Source organism: Linepithema humile, chromosome 7 (genome assembly GCF_040581485.1).
Source record: "Linepithema humile isolate Giens D197 chromosome 7, Lhum_UNIL_v1.0, whole genome shotgun sequence".
Taxonomy (NCBI): Eukaryota; Metazoa; Arthropoda; class Insecta; order Hymenoptera; family Formicidae; genus Linepithema; species Linepithema humile.
In genome coordinates, this window is record NC_090134.1 from 6,867,455 (window position 1) to 6,890,274 (window position 22,820).

Genomic DNA, 22,820 nt, shown 5'->3' on the forward strand with positions numbered 1-22,820 from the left:
AAATTACAATCGTAATTATTTTATCACCTAACCTAATTAATCGTAAACACGATTCAAACAATAAAGAATTATTAGTATTTTTAACTATTAATTACTTACTTGCTCGCCAAGCATGTTTTTAAATCAGAAATGTTTTGCTGTCCAGTTAAAAATATTGCCAAAAATTTCTGAATCACAAATATTTTGATAATGATTCTAATTGAAAATACATTAAAAATATCACCGGCGTAAGAAGTTTCTAATCAGTTTAAATCAATCTGCGCTATATTCACGCCATCTGACGAGAAAGTGAGAAAAATAATCCTACTGATGGATTATTATATAAATTATAAAGTACTTGAAATATTAAGAACAAGATTCACATAAAGATCTCATATTGTAATAATTTCATTTTTTATATTTTTGAAAGCTTTATATATATAAAATATTAAAAATATTATCAGCTGAGAGCGCGGCTAGCACATCAGCTGTGGGCACCACCAGTCTTGTGTCGAAAAGATCAGCTGCACGGACACAATAGTCTATCACAGTCTATGGTACGTAAAGTGAAATATAACCTAGATCTCTTTTCTTAATAACAAACAATTTGGTATTGTTATTAACCATTAATTGTTGTTGACGAATAATCAGTAAATGGTAAAAAATGGTGTGCTTTTTTTTTATATAGAAATCTTGAACAAATTAATTTAATTAAATGCTATTTTTGCTATTTTTGCGGCAACAAGTTGCGAATTTCTAATCTGTATATTGCAAAGGTTATTATAGATTTTTGATATTTTTGCAGTATATCAATGCTATAATTATGATTGTTACACATTGTAAAAATTATAATATGATCTAATAATAGTAATAATATGTTGTAATTTACGTTGCATTGTATATAAAATACAAAGCTCTTTAGTCAAATAAATATCTTTATTGTTATCTAATTTCATGTATAAATTTTTGACAGCATGTATGACTGTGTCAATGGCAGAATCTGGAAACGCAAACACATTAGAATGGACGCGTCCCGATCAAGTGATGCAATTACACCGTATGAAATTGAAGAAACGTGCACTTCAAGCACGTATAAATAAAACAAATATTGATAAGAATGACGTTCAACATATAGATACAAATTTAGATAGATTTAATAGTAGTAACAGTGCATTGCGGCCTGTATCTCAGAAACGAAAGAACCCTTTTGCAATTAATGAATCATGCAAAAAACAAAAGGATATAACACCAACTGGATTGGAGATCAGTAATGACAACACATTATTTGAATTATTAAATATCGATGTTCAACAAAAGAAACAGACAACAGATTCATCTACAGACAAATCTTTGAGTTTCGCTAACGTTCTTTCGAAATTAGAATCAATTAATCAGACTCCTGATGCACATATTTCAAAGGGTTCAAAACATATTCCTATAGATTGGACTTTAAAAACTAAAATGAGATTTATGTCTTTAAAACCTTTTCCATGGAATGGCAAACTTAAAACAAGCGAAGAGGCGTCAGGTACTACAGGATTTGTTAGATGTCTGAATATTGGAGAAAAGGAGACAACTTTGGATACTAGTCCTAATGCAAGGTTAGTCTTGTTAAGCTTTGCTTAATTTTGGTTTTATAATTTTCTATTCCATGATACACTAGTGATTCTTGTTAAATATTTTTTAGGTTTCATCAATGTTGCTTGATATGGCAGCATCCATCTCTACCCTGGTTAGAATTATTCCCTCGCTCTGCTGGCAAAGTGAGCACTAATCTCGCAAGTAATACAGCGATAGCAAATAATTCGTGTATAAAAGACGCATTGTACAGAGAATGGTGCGACAGTTTCAGATCCTTATTTCATTTATTGAGAGCAAGACAATGTCCGTACTTTTATATGTGCGCAAATACATTTACAGTGCTCTTTCGTGCTGCTGGTATCTGTGGGTTGTCAGAGATTCATGCTCTTCTCACACCTACAACACGTGGATTCCGTCAGTCATTAAGGCAAGAAGGTAAATAATTCTCTTTTATTCATCTATCTATTAGTAGGAAAAGTTTTAATATAGATAACATGAAATAATATAAATTTCTCTTGACATCTTTCAGAAATAGAATATTCTATGCCATTAAGAAAGGATTCTAAAAGACGATCCGACCCAGCAGATTTCGATTCTAACACTGTAGATACTACATCTCATGCAGAAACAGCGGATCGTCGCCAAGAGGGTGACGAAGACGAAGAAGACGAAGATGAAATGCAAGACGCATGGCTTGAAAGCCTAGGAATAGACAATTCGGAAATTCGAAAAATTAATCACTCGCAAGTATGTCCAATAATTCTAATAAATATCATAGGTTGTCGATTTATACTAATACTATGTTTTGTTTCAGGCGAGAATGACTTTAGAGAAGGAAAGCGAAATAGATAATTTGAAGCAATCCCTCGTGTTTGTAAAAGGTGTGGAGACGCAGGCATTATTTAACTTTCTAATTAATTGTAAATCAGCCATTGCTGTGACCGGCGCGTTAGCCGGCGTACCGCCTACACTTTTGGCGCCGACAGCTTTTCATGGCGCTACGTTAAAACCACTTAAGGTATCGCATAATTAGCAGAATATAACTTTATAGTTGTTTTCATTGTATTATGTATTAATTATATTATTCACGATTGTAATTTCTTTTTATGGCGAAGGTCCGAGAAAATGTAGTACGTGTTGATAACGACAAATATTTCTCTCTCGAATTAAATGGACCACTTTTGCCGCACGTGCTACCTTCTCTCTGTTATTTAATGAAATCTAGTCAATTGGAACAGTATTCGGCAAGCTGCGCACAATTAACGTCAACAATACCGTTTTCCGTGGCGAAGCACGGCACGGGTAAGTGGATGCATTGGTGCATCAAGCATCATGATATTCTACAGACAAAGTAACAAATAATATTTGCGCTATTATAGGCCAAGCAAATTTCACGAAAGGAGAAGACTGCAATGCCACCAAAGTACCACTAAACGTGTTTGGACAAGAAAATCTAAGCGATTGTGGTTTCAATGAAGAATTATTGAGCCATTTTTGCAGTTCTGATCCGGCTAGAATAGAAATCTTAGAAAGTTTTAAGTTTTTTAACGGATTATACACGTGGTCGTGATCATTTATGAATCAATTTAGTAAGTAAGCTTTACTTGTACAGATTTGTATTTATAAGATTTAATTAATAAAAAAATCAGCCGGCATTTTGTCCTAAGCATTAGGACAATGTTGGATCGCTGACGACACGTAATGCTCAGTAATGAATAATCGTTACACTTTTAAGAATTTCAAAAAACGATATATAATTATATAATTAATATATATGAAAATCGCCGGTATAAAATTTATTTTTATTAACGTATAATTTAACGCAAAATGCATATAATATTACAAGACGACTGAATATTATCGATATCTGATAAAAATGCTTTCACTGAAACCGACGTAACAGTACGCTTGTCCTGACGAAAATGTTCTACATCACAACAAAATCGATGTTGTATTTAAATATCACGCAATGTATTGATCTCTTCCTTCTTTTGCAATATTATTATATTTGTGGAAAAATAAAATTTATTTTTATTATACTTATAACGTATTGCGCTTAGAAAAAAAAAGTAAATAAAAAGTAAAGAAAAGGGGTGGCCGTAGTTATATTAAAACAAGTTGATTCTTCGATTCAACCGTGATTGTGCTTTCAATATAATGAATAATTCTATTATAATTAGCTCAATAGAAAATTTACCTTTTCAGGATAAATGCGCGATATCATCATTAAGAAGAATTATTCAAGAACCCGGGAATGAAGTAGGTGGGGTCCATACAGCGGATGGACTGCCCCTAAAAATAACGAATCGATATTTGCCCGCTGCCCCCAAATCAGTCGCCGGACTCGCTGGACTGCTAGGTCACACCGTAAGAGACACATAATACGAAAAATCAATTCATTTATAACATCGAGACGTGTTCCCTGCACGGGTACACTTGGCGAATCATGCAACTTGCGTCGCACTTAGATCGCTCCAACAATTGCATCGTAAATGGTATAAATCGTTCGCTGTAACTCGCTAATGACTCGAAGATCGTTAAAGAAATGTCGCCACGGCGACATCGACAAACATCGGGATGCGTTTGCTACGACGCGCATCGGAGAATGCATACATGGCAGTTGTCGGGCACAGTTGCAAATGTACGCGTAACCGTTTACGTATGAGAATTACGTCAGTGCTCGTCGTATTGCGACGCTATGCCGAGCGGTTTCACGTTCCAAGGTCTTCCGAACGGCTCAAATTTTCGAGCGACATAATCATTGCGTTTTTTCAGTTGTTACTTCCGTTATCAAATTTTACTTTTCCCTCTTTAATTTTTCACAGCGGATATCTTATCGCTCACAATGTAAATAGAATTTTGAAACTGCTAATAAGAATACGCCTATATTTAATTTAGGTGATATTTCAAACACGGTGACGCTAATTAATTAGTTTATTTTTTTTGTCGATCTTTTTTTTATAAAGGAACATCTATAACTTTTCAAAGCGTATTTATATATTATGCTTAAATATCTTGCCCTTTAATTTATATCACTTGTGCTGCATAATTGAAATATCGATAGCTATCTATACATATTAAGATATTATATTGAATTATGTGCAAATTCGACTACCCTTTAAACGCTATCACTATATCATGCAAGGAATAATGAAAAATAAAATCTCGACCTCGTCGCTGAAAATAAAAGAGAGGAGTGTTGTTCTCGCCTGGCGAAAGGCAACCCCTCGTATAGGCGAGGATTCAGGGTGGATAAAGTCGCTGGGTACGCCGCGCCGCGACGCGCCGGGCGTTGGTAAGGCACCCGCGACGCGAAGCGAAGCAAAGGGGGCCGTACAAGGGGGGAGAGAGCATCGTCGTGGCGTGCGGGAGCGAGACATATGACCGGAGAGACTATCCCGATTTGGAGGGACAAAGACGAACGATGTGAAATCGGGGCTCGGCCGAGAGGGAGAAAAAGAGGGAAAACCCAGGAAGGGAGAGGGAGAAGGGAAAGAGAGGGAGCGAGAGGGAGAGAGACGATGACTCTCCCTGTGGCACGCCACATGTATGCGTGCGCGTGTGCGTGCGCGGGGGGTTTCGAGAGGCCGGCACACGACGGACGACGACGTCGACGATGTACACGACTACCACGACACCGCGTGGGGGTTGCACGAAGACCCCCTGGTGGGGTTCTGGCTGCCGCCGCCGACCCTACAGTCCCCCGCTGGAAATGATATCAGTCGCGACTCAGTCGAGGGAGCCCCAGCACGTCGTTACGTCGTGCACCGTCGTGCCCCTCGTACAGTAGTCTCTTTCGATACGCATTCCGCCCCTCCAGCGAATAATATCGCGCATCATCGCTATCGTCTCGTCAGGCCGCAACCAGCTGCACGTTAAACATCTACGAGGCCTATCGGGGTATCCGGGGACGGTCTACATCGGCTACATTGGAGCATATCGGAGCAAAGTATCCGGGGTAGTTGAGGACGGGTCTCAATCTCACGATCGAGATCGCGATCTCTCGGGTTGGACGAAGTCGTGACCTCGATGCGAATAATACGTGGCAAAGGTAAGGCCGCGCCTTCGCTCTCGTCTTGATCGCGTTCCCCCGGAGCGTGTTTTCCGAGCCGCGACGTCGACATCGAGAAGCGGATATTAATAGAGCTTGGCGAGGCGCACCGGGGCACCGGCGCGGCGCGAGGCGACGCGGCGGCGGGCGGCAAGTGCGATGCGCGCGCGACGTCGAGCGTCTTCTCGCGACTTTGTTTCGTTCTGTTTACGCGCTGAACGCGCGCGATCTCGCGCATTCCTGAACCCGGTAGTCACGTGCAAACCTCGTTTCTGCTTTTTGTTCGCTTGTTTATTCGCCCCCTCGTCTCCTTATATATCGCGAGTACGTAAGTCGCGTTTGAATGACGCGCTACCAGTGCGCCTACAGCAGACAGCATCTCATTATTTTTGTTCTTTAATTTATATCTCCTTTGATCAATCGCCGCTTTCATAATTACGATACCGATTACGTGTGCCCGCGTCACGCGAGTTGTGCGAAATCGACAGAAATGCTCGTGACTCAAGGTCCCTTTGACTCATCGAAATGCAGCAATTAACGCGAAATTCGAATTATCTGCGAATGCTAGACGATCGGTATACAAATCAACCTATATCTGTAACAAAACGCCCGACCACATGTGATTCTCTCGCGTCATTAAGCAGAATGTAAAGACGCGTATTTCGCATTTCTTCGCATTTTGCGTTTTTTTTTCACTCGAGCGAAAATTCCATCTGTTTCGGAGAATAACAACGTTAAATACCAAAAGAATCATTCGTTTGTCACGCTGCCGAATTCGATGAATCCTCACCGATTTTCACTTCGAAATGGCACGATTTATTTCGCTAAGTCACACCCATTAATCCTCGCGAATTTCTTTCCGGTTACAGTAGCTATAACAAAAAAGATGGGAAAAGGGTGCGTTTGGCCCATTCCCACGCGGAACAGGAATCCCTTGGAAATGCGTGGGGGGGTCCACCAACAAAATTATGGATCGAGGCAACGCGAGGGTTCACGTCTGCGCAGGACTATCGTCGGGTTATCCCAGCCGTTGTATACGCATACACGCACACGCGAAACACGGTCGTGTAAGCTCTCTCTCCTGGAGAATTTCTTTCAAGAGATCTCCTTCTCGCGCGAGTTTACCAATAACGCTGATGCTCGGAATACGAGAATATTTGTTCGCTCCGTGAATGTAATTCTGCGACGATCGTTCCGAAGGAATAATAATCACAGGGGCACGTATGTTTACGATAGCAAGAATCGGAAATGAGTTGGTTGGTTCGCGAGCACGAAACCGATAATACGGGATAAAAAATGTCCTTTCAAGATGAGAGAGCGCGATAATATTTGCATTCGCGTTTAGAGTTAATAGCTGTTGAGTCATCGTTGTTTAATGATCAAACGGTTGTAAGTAATGAGCTGTTTTACGATGCACAGTCGATTACGGGACACCGTGTATTACTGGACGTATCTCCGTGTACGAGATTACAATAATTGTGCGGAACGTGTCAATTAAAACGACATGATGGGCCGCGCCGCTCCGCCACGCGACCACGCACGATGCGATTATCACTTATGATGCAACGATTACGGATTGCGGAAAGCAATACATCAATATTCCGCTAATATGACTAATAAGCGTCTTGTACGATAAATCCGACAAATTTTCTGCGCATCATTTACACACAATTCACAGGCGATACTCGATCAAGAAATTTTCCCACCCGATTGCGATTATATGCATGCGTCAGGAAATATTTTAGCATACAGTTTGCAAAGCGTGCGATTCTAAATCTAGATTTGTGCAGTCCTTGTAAATCCTCCATGGCGCATCTGCGCCGCTAAGCACGCACAACAGTAGATGTGATTGTTTTTGCTAACGCATCGATTTAAGTATTAAGAACAGAACAATTGTAATTAATGTCACGATGAATATCGCAGTATTTAATTATTGAGAATTTAAGATTGATTTTCAGTTCTAAAAGTTCCTCAAAATATTTCCTGGTATGCACAAACATGTGTTAAATGTATATGTTTGTCTTACTGTGCATTGCATAATTCTTGTACTTCGTATTTTAGGGACTCGATAATACTTGATAAAAATATGGGCGAGAAAACGTTCAATCTTACTTGGAATAATCATCTGGCGAATCTGTCGGGTTTGTTTGAGGCTCTTTACAAAAGCGGTTCCTTGACGGACGCAACTTTAGCTTGCCAGGGTGGTATGCTGAGGGCTCATAGACTCGTCCTAGCAGCATGTAGCCCTTACTTCGAAAGAGTATTCAAAGAACACTATGGAGAGCAGCCCATTCTCATTTTGAAAGGTATGCATTACATCGATGACGCGCTTCGACAAAATATTTAAATGGATGCCTAAAACAGAAACTTTGCAAGTTTATCGGTGTTCTCTAAAAAACTGATTTTGCAAGTCAAATCGAAAAAATTAAAATTTCTTATGTGTACACCGAATATATAAAAAATACGTCATTCGTAATAATTTGCAATTCCCGATAATATCTTGCCAATTTTAATACTTTTATGTAATGAGATAAATGGATTGATAATGCTGAATTTTGTACAGAAAAGCATCGATACATCTAAATTATGTATAAATTTCTTTTAATGCAATTATATTTTTCCCTTACATCAATCATTCATCTTGTACCTGACACTTAGGCGTTGCCGTCGAAGAAATGGAATGCCTCCTGGACTTCATGTATAGAGGCTCTATTGACGTAGCCGAAGAGCATCTTCCTTCATTGATAAAAACTGCAACCGATCTGGAGATACGTGGTCTTTCTGGGGAACAGAAAAATCCGGAGAATAATCGTAATCTCTACACCAGAGTCGAGACGCGAATGCAACGGTGTCACATTGAAACCAGAGTACACACTACCGAATATATAAAGGAACCATCGGTGATTCCTTTCCTACCGAATCACTCGAACGTCGATTCGATGGACGATCATTTTAAAGTAGAAGAAATTGAGGTGGAGGACGATCCGATGGTAATCGATGGGCACGAGGACAGCTTTGACGAACTTCCGCGATCCACGGAAACGCAAATTGTAAGCTCGATAATACAAGCTTGCTGCATTTTAGCATTCTTTTACTTTGGATTGTTTGAATTAAATAAAAAGACAATTATGTCGAATTTAAATACATAATACATCAATTTTCAGAAGCGTATTCCACCTCCAATGTACAAGCGGGAAACTAGATTCAAAGGGCAAAAAAGAGTGGCCGTCGGTCGTGTGACGCGGAACAGCGATCCTCCGGAATCTAAGTCGAAGAATTCCTCACGCGAATCAAGCTACGAAGATTCCTCGAAAATCATCAAATACGAACCTAATTTCAACGATGGATCTATGGATGTCACTGTATCCGGCGTACAGGTGAACAAACTATTCATCATCTCTATGAAAAACATTCTATAGAAAACAAGAATTGGTTGGTAATACTTCTTCATTGTTGTAAAAAATTTTATCAATTATCATATGCACAGCAACAATCTTATTTAAAAAATATTAATTTTACTTCTTGAAAATTTATATTTTTGAGTTGAAGCAAATATGTGTACACACATGATAGCAAAGTTTAGAATATGCAATTATAATTTTACACAAATTTTTTTCTACGTATAAGCTCATATATCAAAGTCACCTTCTTTCCGGTATCTTGTCACATTTTCTTAGCTCACAATTACAAAGTGTTTTTAAAGCGGCACAATTCAAGATTTGTTCATTTGATTTAATAGGAAACTTCAAGTTTGGACGAACCAAAGTTAGGAATAAAGAGAGAACTCGAGGTTTTGAAGAGAACCGGAGGAAACGAGGGAAAAGAAACAAGGACCTTCAACAAATCCGATCGTGCACAGCATAAGCCTTTCTCGTGCGACCTTTGTACGTTGGCCTTCACAAGAGCGTCGCACTTAGCGAGGCACAGAAGGGTACATACAGGCGAGAGGCCCTTCGCCTGTAGCATCTGCCCGCGAATGTTCGCCAGACAAGACAAGCTGAAACAACATCTGGATTCGCACTTGCAATGGCCGAAAAGAAAAAGTAACCAGACAGTACCTTCGTTGCCGACAAAGAGCAAGCGCGGTAGACCGCGTAAGGTAATGAGCTAATAGAAGAATAATTGAAGAATTCAAATTCGCAATTTATTATACAAAAGTATACAACTAGCCTTTTTCGAAAGAAAGAGATAAAGCAGATGATAATTATCTATTTCAGGTTAATGTGGAGCAATCTGCAATGGAAGAGATTTTAAAATTCGGCGAGTTTAGCTCTCTACTAAACAAGTCACATTCAGCGAACTCAACGAATAAGAGTGACAGTTCTGATAACGCTAAGAATGACGATGAAAAGAAAGAAGCGCATCAAAGCGAGGACGAGTCGCTCAGGGAAAAGGATAACCGTGCTTGCCAGGTCGAAAATGGCCAGGACATCGTTTAATAGAATCTTCTTGTGCAATCTGGATTTAAATATTCGTAAGACATATTTTTCTACGCATTTGCGAGAACCGAAGATCGATGCAACACAAAGGAAGAAAACCTATCGAGCTTTTCCAAAAGATCATGGTATCCTTTTCCGGTTGATTCATAATAAGGCTTATAATATCTTCTCGTCCCGATTGCAAAAGTCAAGAGCACTCGCGTCGCTTTTATTGCGAATTGTTTAACGTAAGTACCTGAGATATACTAACGTTACTACCAAAGCGCACGAGCCTCCAAAGATCCAGTGGCGCGAATGAAGGAGTCGATTATTATCGGCGCATCGTCGGCCGATCGGTGTTATTGAACGATAAGATTAAATAAAGGGATACCTGCGCTATAAACCCGACCAAATAATATATACGCGTGAAGAATGCGGCTTGACTTTCACTGTAAACGATCCTGATCTAATGTATCACCTCTCGACATTAACTTACGATAATATTTGCAATGTAATTACCTGTAATATAGCGCGCACCATTTGTCAATCAGTAGCCATTTTAATTTAATGATAAAGGGTGCTTTTCAACAAAATATCGATTTGTGGGAGAGTTTTTATAGTCCGATTTTTATTCAAGATAGTTTAGAATATCTTAAATTCATCACAAATTAAAATAAAGATTGATTTTATGTTCAGTAATTAAAAATCTATATAACATTTTCAAATTATGTTAAAAATGATTTTTAATATAATATAATCGGACAATGAAAACCGTTTTTAAAGTTCGACTTATATCTTTTTATTGAAAAGCACCTTGCAGAGCAATGGATGCACTGACATTTGAAGTCGTATACTAACGGGCCGAATTTATATTTCAAGTGATGGCACCCGTGCTGCCTGCTATGCGAAATATTGCATGAACGATATTATCCTAACCTAAGATCTTGTGCGCTTCCTACGGGACGGAAAGAGAAAAAACGAGTAACATAATAGCGTGATAGCAATAGCGTATTACAGTTACCAACAGTCTTATACAGTGTGAGTCATGCCTATGTAGTAATATTTTGTCATACGCGCGACTATATACATCAAGTACAAATGTCCGAATGTTAGACTACGTGTACCGACATTCTGCCACGCAAACGGCATAAATTAGGGGTGTGCGAGTGCCGATGGATTACCGAAATGGGTATCTGACATTCGGCACGGGTGTCGAATTAAATCAAGATCGACTTGAAGCTTTGAGCATTTCAGCTTCTCGGCCTATCCGAAATTTTATCGAACTTCTTTAAAAGTAATTGAACAATTTTATCACACTTTTTTTTAAGAAATCACTTTTTAGATTGAGGTTAATCTGAACATAATTAAAATACATTTCTAAAATTCGAGCAACTGGTTATTTTCAGGGTAAGATCGAGAGTATACGGAAGGATGCAAAGAGCACAAAAGCTTTGAGTACTCGGGAAAACATTTGAGTCACCGAACTGATGATTAGACGAATCAAACTCGATGAGAGTAAATGGACCCGACTTGACTTTGTTCTTTGTGAGTACCCGCACATCCTTAGCATAAATGAACAGGCCTAGAGTTCTTTTAAGATTTATTCAGATTTAAGACGCATATAGCGTGTTTTTTTAAATAGATTTTACGATTTGTGCAATGCCATTAGTAATGCCGTTTATCGCGAACGTTCGCGGATTGATCCTAATTATAACTGCATTCGAGAACGTTCGTACGGCATGTGTCGAAAAATCGTGTGGTGTCTATATCTTTATAATTGGTTATAATTGTTGTATAATTGGTTGTTGTTGTGCAAATTGCATTCAGTTTTGTTAAATGGCTGTTGTTCGATATCACGGACATTGTTCAGCTGATCATGTCCACGATTATATCCTTTTCGCTGGCAACGTGCAATTTCTTTTCAGTGATAGTATATTCTGGTCGCTATCGAATAAGTGACGAGGTGCAAAAAGGTTCATATCTTACATTCTATGTAATGTGTAGCGCGTGTAAATAAATTTTTGAGTGAAAGAAAAAGAACCTTTACTGGTTTGTACCCATAAATATATTTATCATGCCCTCTCGAATTGAAAATGCAAGTACAGGAAGGAAACTAATTTCCAAAGATTATTGTATTCACTGACACACAGTATATTTTTACAAATATGTGTCCGGTTCTACATATGCGTTTGATTTGTTGATCGGCGGAGCAGAGATGAAAACAGGCGTTAGATTTTTCTTTCGCATCGCTCAATTAACACGTGGCCGTACACTGAAAATCTTGCCTTTTTCCCTTAAAGTATTGAGAAAAATAACGCCATTTACAGATAGGATCTACATGGATCGAACTCGCAACGTTTGCCGACTTTAACGCGAATACACGGACTATAAGAGAGCGGAGACACTCGCTCTTTTTCTTCCTTTTTTTCTTTTTCTCTCTTTTTTTTTAGAACAAAGCGGATTTTTCACATACAATACGCAACACCAAAAGCGTTTCGTTTCTTACGAGCTATTAATCACGAATTATCGAATTAGCTGCAGCGCATTTTACGATTTACATCGAGCGCGGAACGTCTATTGCGCGCAAGGCATCGCAACGAGATCCTTTTATCGCGTTTGTACTCACTCGGAAACGGGAATGGAAATCCTCACGTCGGTTATGCTAATCATCTTAAACAAATAGATATATCTGTGCAAATCGCAATATCGATTCGTGGGTGTAAGGTCAGGCTTCCGCGCGACAGATTCGATTCGTGGTGATCCTCGAAATTGACTCACCGTTGCTAACTTATCAATTGACAATCTGCTCGACGAATCGATAACTTTCGTATGTTCTTAACATACATAGATAAACATGAGAATGTGAAAAATCTTCTTAAAAATTATCGGGCGAGAATACTTCACGTTTTAAAAGTGTTCTGATAAGACGGGAGTGGCTATCGGTGTCCAAAGTATGCTTTAATCGCTCATTACATATTATTGTAGTGGAACGAATGTGCGTATAATCGTTTTGTGTTTTCAAGACGGAGATATCGCGTGATATCGTAAGAAAATAAAAGGATTAACCGATCCATATATACGGGGGTCTCGCAAGGGTTTCAATATGTTCGATAAATTTTTATCTTCGAATATATATATCTATGTTGTACTCGTATAACGCACACACATATTTTTCTTTTATCACTCATCTTTGTCATTCCATCAGTCACATATATTCAACAACGATATTATACATACGATAAATATCTTAGACACGAACAGCAAGTGTCTGTCGGTCATTGTCAACACACGACTTTGCGCGATCGTCTATCCTATAATAACAGCGTTCTATCGTGAAAACGTAAGCTCTTAAAAAAGTGTGAACCAACAAGGCAAAGGTTTTTCATTAACTGTTGATCGCTTTACCACATGATTTTATAACTCTAACTTCCTTCAATTCTTCCCCCTTTTTGATTTATCTCATTTTCTTATGGGCCAAAAATGCGAGCGACTTTACGATCGCCAGCAAAGACGATATTTTCTTTTTTACAGCCCATTGTGTAACTTTATTGTCACATGTAACATTTATACAATCTGTTACGAATAATTATCGCTCAGTTGTTCGCAATTTTAAATGCAACTACGTTCAAGAACGAACAAAGTGTATTATAAATTAGATGAAAGTAATATAAATGAGAGTAATAAGAGCACGAAGAAGAGTTATTTTGCGCATTTTGAAATCATGAATGAAATCAGATTTAACACAACGAAAACAGTTCACCATGTGCGTTAAACGACACGTATTGGCTTGTCGAATGTTCAGAAGTTGGGAAAGTACGCGCCTATTTTACTCGTATTATATTACCGCTTAAATTAACATTTACATTCAAACCGTGTGTTTAAATATCCTGCAGGAGAAGACGATGTTTCACTTCGGCGTGATAAAGTCGCCTGAAACGGTGCTATTTATTAAAACCCGAGAACACGACAATGCTTATGTAACATTTAAGAAGGGTTTCTTTGTCTGTTGTTCTTAATATCGAATGTACGTATCTGGGATATCAGTGATGCTGTTTTTTCTTATTTTTTCTATTTTTTTTTGCAAAAGCGCGCGCGCGTGCGCCACCACAAACGGATATAAATCATTTCAGTAAGGAAAACTGAAAATTACATGTTTTTCTTTATAATTCTATCAAATGCACGTAACGAAGCGACGTCATACTTGCGGAAAGCGAAATATCGTTAAAACGACGACGACTCGCAGACTCGTCTGCGCATTTTTTTTTGTGCATTTGTGACAGCTCGGTATCGCGATTCTCTCGATCGTTCCGTCTAATCATATAACGAGATATCTACTTTGTAAATAATTTGTTTTACAATTAATCATCGTATCTCTGTTGTGTTGAATTTTATATTAGAAAAAAATGTTAGGAAAATTAATTTATAATAAGATGTCATATTCGTGTAATCAATATCGTTGCTATGAAATAAATAGGAACATGAAATACTTGCTGTCGCCGTCGCCTTTCGCTTTTCGTGCGTCAGATTCATTAGAGATATTTTGTGATTTTAAGATATATCATATAGTTATTAATCACGAAGATATCGCTATCACAACGGCGCGAAGACAGTGATTGCGATGTCGATTTTGATTATACAGCGTTTCATACAAATACGGGCAGTCTCCTGTCCATTAGAGGATACAACCTGAATTTTTCCAACTTTTTCTGTCTCTTTTTCTTCGAACGTAAAATCCTTTTTATCTTCTCGCTTTCGTCGGAACACTGTCTTCGTCACAACCATACCTGTTAGACAAAGAAACCGTGATAAAAAGTGAGATTTTAGATGAAAAGCACGAGTGAATTGAACTCTTATTTACCTCCTCGCTATTAATTACTAGTCAGACCTTTTCGCCGCTCGATTGCGGCTTCTCCTGCTGCGAGCGTTCCTTTTGCTCTTTTTCTTTATTTCGCTCCCTTTCTCTCTCCGCTTTTCTTTCTCTCAACATTTCCATCCTTCGCGCTCGATGCAGACTCCCGGATGGAAATGTCGAATCCTCTACCGCCGCGGCCGCGGCCGCCGACGCACCTCGCTCCACAGCCGTCTGCTCAATAAATTACTCCAATTTATTTCCCAAAACGCTCTTTCAGCCGATTAGCACGGATATTGATTGACGCGAAAGTCAGACTTTCGCGTCAGCCCTAGTATACGCCTTTTTTCTGCGCATTTAGCGCATGAAAGATTCGTACGTTGCCTGGAGAATCTTGCCAAATAATTTTGAGTGAAATTTTCTCAGATTTTAGATAAAATGATGAAGCACTTGTATAGTCGAATTTAAAAGTCCAACGCTGTGTATACTAGGGCTAAGAATGGAAGATGATAGAACGACTTAGGTACATACTTTGAGGATAAAGCTAGCTGTCGAACTCTTGGCGATGGGACTCTGACCGGTGGATGGATGCCCATGGCCGTGGCCGTGTGTGCTGAAGTAACCGCCCGCTTTTGGCTTGATGTGTCTATTGTGCATCTCCATATGCACTATCTTCATAAATTCGATTCGCGCAGCTAATTTTTGAATCTCCTCCTGATACAAAGAATTTAGGATCGAGCGAAGAATTGAAGTTTGCTTCCACTCGCTTCAAAGTTGTGCGAAATAATTGGTTGGTAAAAAGCCGCGTTACCTTAAGCTCTTCGTTTTCTTGGTACAAATCTGTCGTCTCTTCTGGCACCAGGCCGATTCCGTTCAGAGAGAAGCTCGCGGTGACGCCGCGCGCTCTCGCTCGACTATCCCACTGATCTCCCTGGCCTCGCAATACTCGAATTACCTGAACACGTCGATTGATAATATATCATCGATTACATAAATAAAAATTTTTTTTAAATTGTACATAATATCAGAGTTGATAAAATACGGATTGATGATATTTCTTAGTGATTGCGAAGTATGTTCATTTTCACATAATTATTGATTTTATCCGTTTGTCTCACCTTCGGGCCGAATACGAGGAAGACCGTGACAGACGTCGAGAGTTGGGTTCGCAGGAAGCCCAGCACGTATTTAATATCCGGTCCGGCGCGCGGAAATATGAAGAGACTGCAAATAATATCGCACGATATACGATACACCGTTCTTACGAAACTTGCAGACATTGTATGTAATAATGCATGTTACATTGATTACGTACTGAATGGCTATCATGGTTATATTCACCGCGGCTATATTGTAAATGGCGTAGCTTATCAAACGGGCCTCGTTAAACAGGCTCTCCGCGTTTCGCACGTTGTAACATACCTTTATGCCCCAGGCGAGAAAGAGAATTTCACCTGTCCACGTTAGAAAAATCGTTTGTCGATTATTCAAAGTCGGCCTGTCGATGACATCGCGACGTTGTTTCTGTACTCACCGATAGCCAGACTGTGATCCCACCAATTGTAAGAACACTGATAAAACTTCAAGTCATGATTATCTGCGATTACTTCCGCGTAAGGCGGCGCGCTGACGGTCCACGTGCCGAGATAGATCAGCATCACTAATAGTATAGGCACCATCCATTGTAGCAATTGCTTGTCGGTCAGCTTGACTTTGTGAGCGCTCTTCACGCGATACGTAAGCGAGACCCTGCGAACAAAAGTTTAATTTTTGCCTCCGCGATCAGTTTAGGAACAAAGCGTTGAAAATAAGAGACCAAATTTTATTTATTAAAGTACGGTATTTATTGATATCTATTTTTTTTTTTCGAGAAAAAATCAAAGAATTAGACTTTGAAATCAAGAATTGCGCTCTTTTTTAGTTGTACGAATTTAATTTATTATCACAGAATAACTTGCTCTTTTCCTCGAAATTTATATCGTATGATTTGGTCCTCCGTATTTTCAATTATGCATTAGTCGTAAGCTATTTACCGCCAGGTTTTCATTAGCAATGCCGTATACGAGACGCAGAATCCCATATGCCTCGTCCACTTAGTGGCGATGCACGAATACATGTCGAGAACCGGGAATATAGCGGCCATCTACGGGAAGCTCGTTCCTGATTAATACTTGACAAGATTTTTATTTTAAAAAAGTGTAAGGAAAAGTGCTTACCTCGAGATACATTAAGGCGCAGCCCAAGAGCGTAATAGATAAAAATATCGGAGAGGCGACCTTGAATACCTTCAGTTTACGGTGCTGATACACATATGCCACCAAGACGATGGTACCGAAGGCGCAGAAAATGGAAACGGCTAGCAGCGTGATTCTGGAAACAGAATAACACACGCTTAAAATAAGCAAATTGAGCGACGAGAGGAGCGAAGCGTATACGCGCGGTATAAAAATACCTAAAGGGCCAATTGTACATCGCCAGGCAAGGTTCGGAGCCTTTGCACCTGGCGCATCCCGGTGCGCAGCGCAGACAGCGGAATACCTTCTCGTAGGAATCACTCTTATTCTCCCTCATTTCCTTCCACGCGGCTGCAATCGAAAAGAATAATGATTAAACGTATATAACGACACGCAAATGCGCCACTCAGCCGGTCCTGACCTTCCACGAGGATCCCGTCGAAACCCGTGCGCTGATGACTGGTGCTGTAGAAGCCCTGCCGACATTTGCACGCGTACGCGCCCTTCGCCCATCCGGCGCCCACCCCGTTCTCGTTCACTCGGCTGCCGGGTCCCTGGTACACGCACTGTAGCGAAAACACGAACATCGTTCTTTTATCGCTTCCGAATATCGCGCGAGGCGCCCGACATTTACCTGCGTAGTGTCGGTGTGGCACTTGTGAGTGCTCTTAAAGAAGGCGATTTGATTACTCGGGAGAGTCTCGAGTTTGTCGCGGCTTTGTAGTGGTGTGTCGCACTGGTTTATCTCCAGCCCGCTTATGTCGATGTCCATACTGATGAATTCCCGCACCCTTCAACGCAAAACGGCCGGAAGACGTTCGGAACAAAGATTACATTACATTATACTGCCTGAGCGAAAATATTCCCGAGCGAGCTGATATACTAACCCGGGTCGGACATCCGGTGGCTTCACGTTAACGCTGTACGAGATGAGCCAGCGGCGGGTCTTGCAGGAGAAGTACGGGATGGTCCACCAACCCCTGTAGGATTCAATCGGCGGTGACTGCATGAATTTCGGTGACCTGGGATCACACGCAAACGCCACAAGCCGCCATAGAAACTTCGATTTCCTTTTCAATATAGTGAACACGTGCAACGAGTCGTACCGCCCGGCACTTCACGGTCATCCCGGAATATCGTTTAATGGTCAAAATGATAGAAAGACCAACGTCTTGCAAGATCATTCACAAGTACGTTCACATCATTCACGAGTGTATCGAGTTTCTATGACTTGACGCTCGTACGGGATGATGAGGGATGATGAATGATCGTGGAGCGCCTACAATATCAGCGCGATTCTCTTCTAGTGAGTTGTCTCGGATATATGAGTTTGTCCATTCTGAGATATTTTTACAAGCCTTTACAAGCCTAGGCTTTCCGAATTAAAATAATATTTATTAAGATAATTACATTGCACGAGCAGTATTCTGTTATAAACACAAGAGTGATGGAAGTTCAATTAGCATTAATTTGAGGATTCTCCATATTTATTAAGCGGTCAACTTTGCATAATTTCAAAAATACCCTCTCTTTTACTATCAAAATTTTATAATTAATTACAAATGATTAATAATAATTATATATGATTCACAATAAATCTTTCATGTATTTTTTTATCAATTTATATACATAACTTGTGTATAGAAATATTTTGTACCATAATATATTTAAACATTAATAATACTATTTTTGCGTCAAATACGTAAAATTAAATGTTTTAATTTTGCGCAAGATACAACACACAATTCTTTCTGTTTTGATTTAAGTACAATTGATCATCATGGACAGATTCATATCCTTCATTTCTATAGATCATCAATAAAGATACTGACTAGAAGAGGAAGACAAACATTAAGCATGAACGTTAGGGTGCAAAACACAGATGAAAAATTGCGTAAAGGTGCGTGTGCGTGCGTGCGTGCGTGCGTGACGAAATATAGGGTGATTACATAAAGTATTTTCGAAAGAAGTCAAACTCGAAAGTTACAAAATTAGAACATCTTTTCTCCGTATTATTCCATGTGCCATTAACTGATGAATAAAAAAATGTTTAAAAAATTCTTTGAAATCGATCTTATCAAAAATCTTATATGAAATAACTTTATCTAACATTTCTGATTTATTTGCAGGTGCGTCATCTTTCGACCAATTGTATCACTAAAACGGATCACCGTACAACAACATTGATGCTCGACGAAAAGAGTGAAAAGTTCTCAGCAAGATTCTGCAAACGAATATATAGTTGAACGAGTATCGACGCCGCGAACCTCAATTCGCCGCTACCGCCTGCGTTCTCGAACCACGGCAAATTAGTATCCGGCTGCGATCCAGGCTGGAATGCATGACTCTCGACCTTTGAAGGCTCGCCCACGCTTCCGGGACTGCGTTTAAGCCATACTGCGGTGATCACTGTATCAGTGGACGCGTTCAGCGCAATCACTCTCGTTTCCACCGCGTCGTCCACCGAAACGAGCAGAGATTTCGTCAGAGCATCTAAAAGAGCTGCGCACACACAATTCCATTATTGATATCCCGCGGCTCTGCTCGTTCGCCAGGTTCGATGGTCACTCGCGATGCGCGCGTTATTCTTTACGCGCAACAGGTGCCGCGGTTGCCAAAGTAACGGGTAAAAGAGTTAAATTGGACTTTACTTTGAATTATTCATACACAGATCATTGTTTTTGTTTTATCAAATAACACATACTATTAAATTTATTTTTTTTAAATTGAGAATAGAAAACTAAGGAGTAGAAAAATTTATAAAAAAATTAAGCAACTTTTAATATCAAATCAAGTAATTTATCAAATTGTTTGCTCCAATTTAATTATATGTCAAACAATTCATTTTGTATTTTTTTTCTTGTTTTTAAATATATTTTTCTCTTTCAGTTTTAACTCACCGTTACGTCGCATCGCCTCAGCAGCCCCCAGATTTTGGAGCACCATAGCAGTCATATCGATCTTCTGACGCGCTGTGTCATAACGCCGCGGATCCAGCGTGACACCAGCCGGGAGAGATTTAAATCCCGCTGTATTGACGCAAACTTCGCCTAGGGAACCCGTCGATGCCGCCTCTATCACATCCAGCGCTTCCTCAATAGCTGCCTTCAAAATGACCAAGACATCAGAAATGTTAGAAAAAAAGAGAGGAATGCAAAAGATATTTATAGTCGTGCCGATGAAAACAAACCCGTTTGGAATCGATGATGTCGTCACGAGTGGTCGTTGATAGAGACGGCGTCGAAGATGAATCGGCTTTCGTCATCGCCGTCATCGTCATTGTGGTCAGCGTGGCAGCGAGTAAGACCGAGAGCCAGGACTCGCCCATCCCGCGCCCTGGTCATTTGTTCTTGTAATGAAACGAGAGCTCCGATATGTTTGACTTATTCGGATATAATACTTCTCGAGAGTAAACAGCAAGGTAAAGTAATTTGATTATATTTTCGGTAAGTTTACTTTTACTTGTAGCAACATGACGCTGAATGCTTTCTTTCGCATGAAGCAATTTTTTTCCAATTTTAATCTATCAAGAAAGTTATGCTCTTGTGACAAAAATGGTAATTTGAGTAGCAGTTTGAGTAACAAGGTCTAAAAAAACTCAATATTTTTCTGAAGGATATTTTGCTCTTAAAACAACATGGATTAAATTAACATCGCATTCTGCAATTTTGCCAAACGCGGAATTCGAGTAGCCGAAGAATTGTCACGGGATTATTTGTATCGCCAAAATACCTCGCGTTCTCGCAGCAATCTCACCTCCTGCGGTGACATTCAAGTAGCGGCGAGCTTGCGGCCCCCGCTCGCAATGGGCCGCTCGTACGCCCTCGCCGGTGATCGCCCGGGCATGTTTCCACCTGTAACCGTTCAGCCCGCTCGATCTTCCATCGGCGAATCGTCTAAAGGGCTCGTGCCTGTACCGAACACAAAACGCACGATAGACGGTGTGTTCCATTTTCGCAGCGCGAACAGTCGAATGCGATTAATATCCTGGATTATTGTTAGCCACTCGATAAAAATGGCGATATTTCCCCCTTCCGCTATCGGATTATTTTGCTATTTTAAACCGAACGCGACACACGCTTCGAGCAGAGAGTCGAGAATATTACTGGCACGGCTATCGGCCTCCGGTCAACTCGATTTCGTCTCGTTTCCTCGGCGTATCGCAAAATAGAATAAGCGGCGATATATAGGCGAGTCCATTTTCCAGCGACTTACCTGGGCCTTTGACAAGCGACACGTGAGGCTCGCTCAACCTTGAATAAACCTATAACAACCTACAACAGCCCTCTACAACCCTCAGCATCGTTTGCGCTCGCATACTCATCCGGCTGCGTTGCGCCGCGATTGGCTCGCCGTATCTCCGAAGACATGATAAGAGAAGAAGAAGAACAATAGTTTCCCTCTGATAAAAATATTTGACATCGTTTGCGAATATTAGCGTGTAACTCAATCGGAAATGCGCAGCATCGAATCGATACGACGAATAATTAAAAAAAGAAAACAAAAAGCGAGCGCGCGAACTGTCTCGCTCGTGTGAGTTGCTTTTAATTAATCGGTTCGAGATCGATAGCGCGACGAGTCGATTCGATGAGAGGAGCCGAAGAGTAACGCGACGCACACATGGATACCGGAGCCACCGATGTAGACGAGTCGCCTTTGCGTAACGAGTGTCGTTATCGTGATTTACAGTATTTTTCTGGCGCGACGAGGTCGTATTGTGTCCGTCCGTAGGAAACGGACGCTATAGCACCAGTAGAAACGATCGATGCAGCCACCGGCAGCACGGCACAGCCACCCCCAGAACTCGCATCGTCCTCTCCCCTCTTCGAGTTTTACTCCTTTCACGTCGCATCTCTCTCTCCTCTTGACTTTATTTTATCCGATACTGAGCCGCGCACCGATAGCAGTATCGTAGGCTAATGGAAGTCTCTCTTCTGTCGACTTTATTTTATCCGATACTGAGAGCCGCGTATCGATAGTGGCATCGTAAATTAACGGAAGTTCAATGTAGCGTTGTAATTTATGCTCGCCGGTTCTCTATTTTACTTTTTAATACTTTATATAGATGCAGTCTGCGGTTTCTCGTTTTGCATGAATGACAGTTTTATTCGAATATGTTGACAAGATATTAGTTGAACGCGTAAAGATTCCACGGAAGGGTTTTCGCAAGTATCGAATCTAAAATCTAATGAACGACGGATGTTTCCATTCATCAGAATCATAACACTCCATCGATCACTAAAATATTAATGATATGATGCGGAATGTGCACTTGTGATTTATTGCAGTTGTCACATCTGTTTAAAAAATTGTCAAGTCCGATAATCATTTGTTTGATCTAAATATTTTTCGATTTACAATTCAAGATATATATTGTTTTTCTATTATCTTAGTAGTCTTCCGACTTGATCGTTCCACGAACGACGATGAAATTTATAATGAGTGCTATTATGCGCTGTCATTCACAGAGAAATGGAGCGAATGAAATTTCTCGCGCCGCTGAAATTTCCCCGATAAATCAAACGTACAAATCAAACTGACGGAAAGTGCGTAGTGTATATTACGCGCGCGCGAAAAGTCTACACGGTGCGTCACGCACCAAAAAATTGTGCGAGGCCACACGTAATCTTATAGCGCTTAAATACTTTTAAAAATATGTACCTTCCTGTACATACGCGTTACATAATGTTAGATATTTTAACATGATT

At 40.1% G+C, this 22,820-nt stretch overlaps 4 protein-coding genes across 19 annotated transcripts in view; 3 read left to right on the forward strand and 1 right to left on the reverse strand.

The window, feature by feature from the left end:
- The first annotated feature begins 345 nt into the window (after window positions 1-345).
- hd (humpty dumpty) lies at window positions 346-3,906 on the forward strand. 5 transcript variants are annotated; one of them, XM_012359460.2, is made up of 8 exons: window positions 346-646; window positions 953-1,580; window positions 1,667-1,995; window positions 2,090-2,307; window positions 2,375-2,578; window positions 2,676-2,862; window positions 2,940-3,149; window positions 3,766-3,906. In XM_012359460.2, the coding sequence occupies exons 1-7, from the start codon at window positions 634-636 to the stop codon at window positions 3,128-3,130; spliced, it is 1,770 nt and encodes a 589-aa protein (XP_012214883.1). In that variant the 5' UTR covers window positions 346-633; the 3' UTR covers window positions 3,131-3,149; window positions 3,766-3,906. The 5 variants fall into 5 exon arrangements, with proteins under 5 accessions (XP_012214883.1, XP_012214886.1, XP_012214882.1 ...); XM_012359463.2 differs by lacking the exon at window positions 3,766-3,906 and having other exon boundaries at window positions 347-755; window positions 2,940-3,599; XM_012359459.2 differs by lacking the exon at window positions 3,766-3,906 and having other exon boundaries at window positions 347-646; window positions 2,940-3,599.
- Window positions 3,794-12,069, forward strand: LOC105667588 (zinc finger and BTB domain-containing protein 14-like). 9 transcript variants are annotated; one of them, XR_010891138.1, is made up of 7 exons: window positions 5,999-6,186; window positions 7,673-7,917; window positions 8,270-8,661; window positions 8,776-8,988; window positions 9,351-9,710; window positions 9,829-10,277; window positions 11,436-12,069. XR_010891138.1 is itself a non-coding variant. In XM_012359454.2 (6 exons), the coding sequence occupies exons 2-6, from the start codon at window positions 7,698-7,700 to the stop codon at window positions 10,048-10,050; spliced, it is 1,407 nt and encodes a 468-aa protein (XP_012214877.1). In that variant the 5' UTR covers window positions 3,794-3,927; window positions 7,673-7,697; the 3' UTR covers window positions 10,051-12,069. The 9 variants fall into 9 exon arrangements, 8 of the variants coding, with proteins under 8 accessions (XP_012214877.1, XP_012214875.1, XP_012214878.1 ...); XM_012359454.2 differs by lacking the exon at window positions 5,999-6,186 and adding an exon at window positions 3,794-3,927 and having other exon boundaries at window positions 9,829-12,069; XM_012359452.2 differs by lacking the exon at window positions 5,999-6,186 and adding an exon at window positions 5,254-5,611 and having other exon boundaries at window positions 9,829-12,069.
- A 2-nt stretch (window positions 12,070-12,071) lies between these two features.
- On the reverse strand, window positions 12,072-20,440 carry LOC105667584 (probable G-protein coupled receptor CG31760). 4 transcript variants are annotated; one of them, XM_012359436.2, is made up of 16 exons: window positions 20,303-20,440; window positions 20,013-20,217; window positions 19,380-19,614; window positions 18,000-18,092; window positions 17,747-17,903; window positions 17,534-17,678; window positions 17,331-17,463; window positions 17,095-17,248; window positions 16,912-17,021; window positions 16,413-16,627; window positions 16,194-16,332; window positions 15,997-16,102; window positions 15,690-15,833; window positions 15,410-15,592; window positions 14,888-15,115; window positions 12,072-14,813 (listed from the first exon to the last, which is right to left on the reverse strand). In XM_012359436.2, exons 1-15 carry the CDS (start codon window positions 20,438-20,440, stop codon window positions 14,909-14,911), a joined length of 2,364 nt encoding a protein of 787 aa, XP_012214859.2. In that variant the 3' UTR covers window positions 12,072-14,813; window positions 14,888-14,908. The 4 variants fall into 4 exon arrangements, with proteins under 4 accessions (XP_012214859.2, XP_012214858.2, XP_012214857.2 ...); XM_012359435.2 differs by having other exon boundaries at window positions 14,888-15,112; window positions 18,000-18,134; XM_012359434.2 differs by having other exon boundaries at window positions 18,000-18,134.
- The window catches only part of kel (kelch protein), a 34,386-nt gene continuing 31,963 nt past the window's right edge, over window positions 20,398-22,820 (forward strand). The window contains exon 1 of the mRNA XM_012359457.2: window positions 20,398-20,533. The gene's annotated coding sequence lies outside the window, so the exon portion shown is untranslated. The remainder of the gene's footprint in view (window positions 20,534-22,820) is intronic.

Bases quoted from the DNA above. Each gene is read 5' to 3' on its own strand.
- hd (XM_012359460.2), top strand. The intron at 1,996-2,089 runs GTAAATAATTCT...GACATCTTTCAG, and splicing joins TCAGTCATTAAGGCAAGAAG to AAATAGAATATTCTATGCCA. The intron at 2,579-2,675 runs GTATCGCATAAT...TTTATGGCGAAG, and splicing joins CTACGTTAAAACCACTTAAG to GTCCGAGAAAATGTAGTACG.
- LOC105667588 (XM_012359451.2), top strand. From the start codon at position 6,137: ATGCAGCAATTAACGCGAAATTCGAATTATCTGCGAATGCTAGACGAT. The intron at 6,187-7,672 runs GTATACAAATCA...TTCGTATTTTAG, and splicing joins CTGCGAATGCTAGACGATCG to GGACTCGATAATACTTGATA. The intron at 8,989-9,350 runs GTGAACAAACTA...TTGATTTAATAG, and splicing joins TCACTGTATCCGGCGTACAG to GAAACTTCAAGTTTGGACGA.
- LOC105667584 (XM_012359434.2), bottom strand. From the start codon at position 20,440: ATGGGCGAGTCCTGGCTCTCGGTCTTACTCGCTGCCACGCTGACCACA. The intron at 17,904-17,999 runs GTTAGTATATCA...TTTGCGTTGAAG, and splicing joins CCACCGGATGTCCGACCCGG to GGTGCGGGAATTCATCAGTA. The intron at 16,628-16,911 runs GTAAATAGCTTA...TTTTGTTCGCAG, and splicing joins TTGCTAATGAAAACCTGGCG to GGTCTCGCTTACGTATCGCG.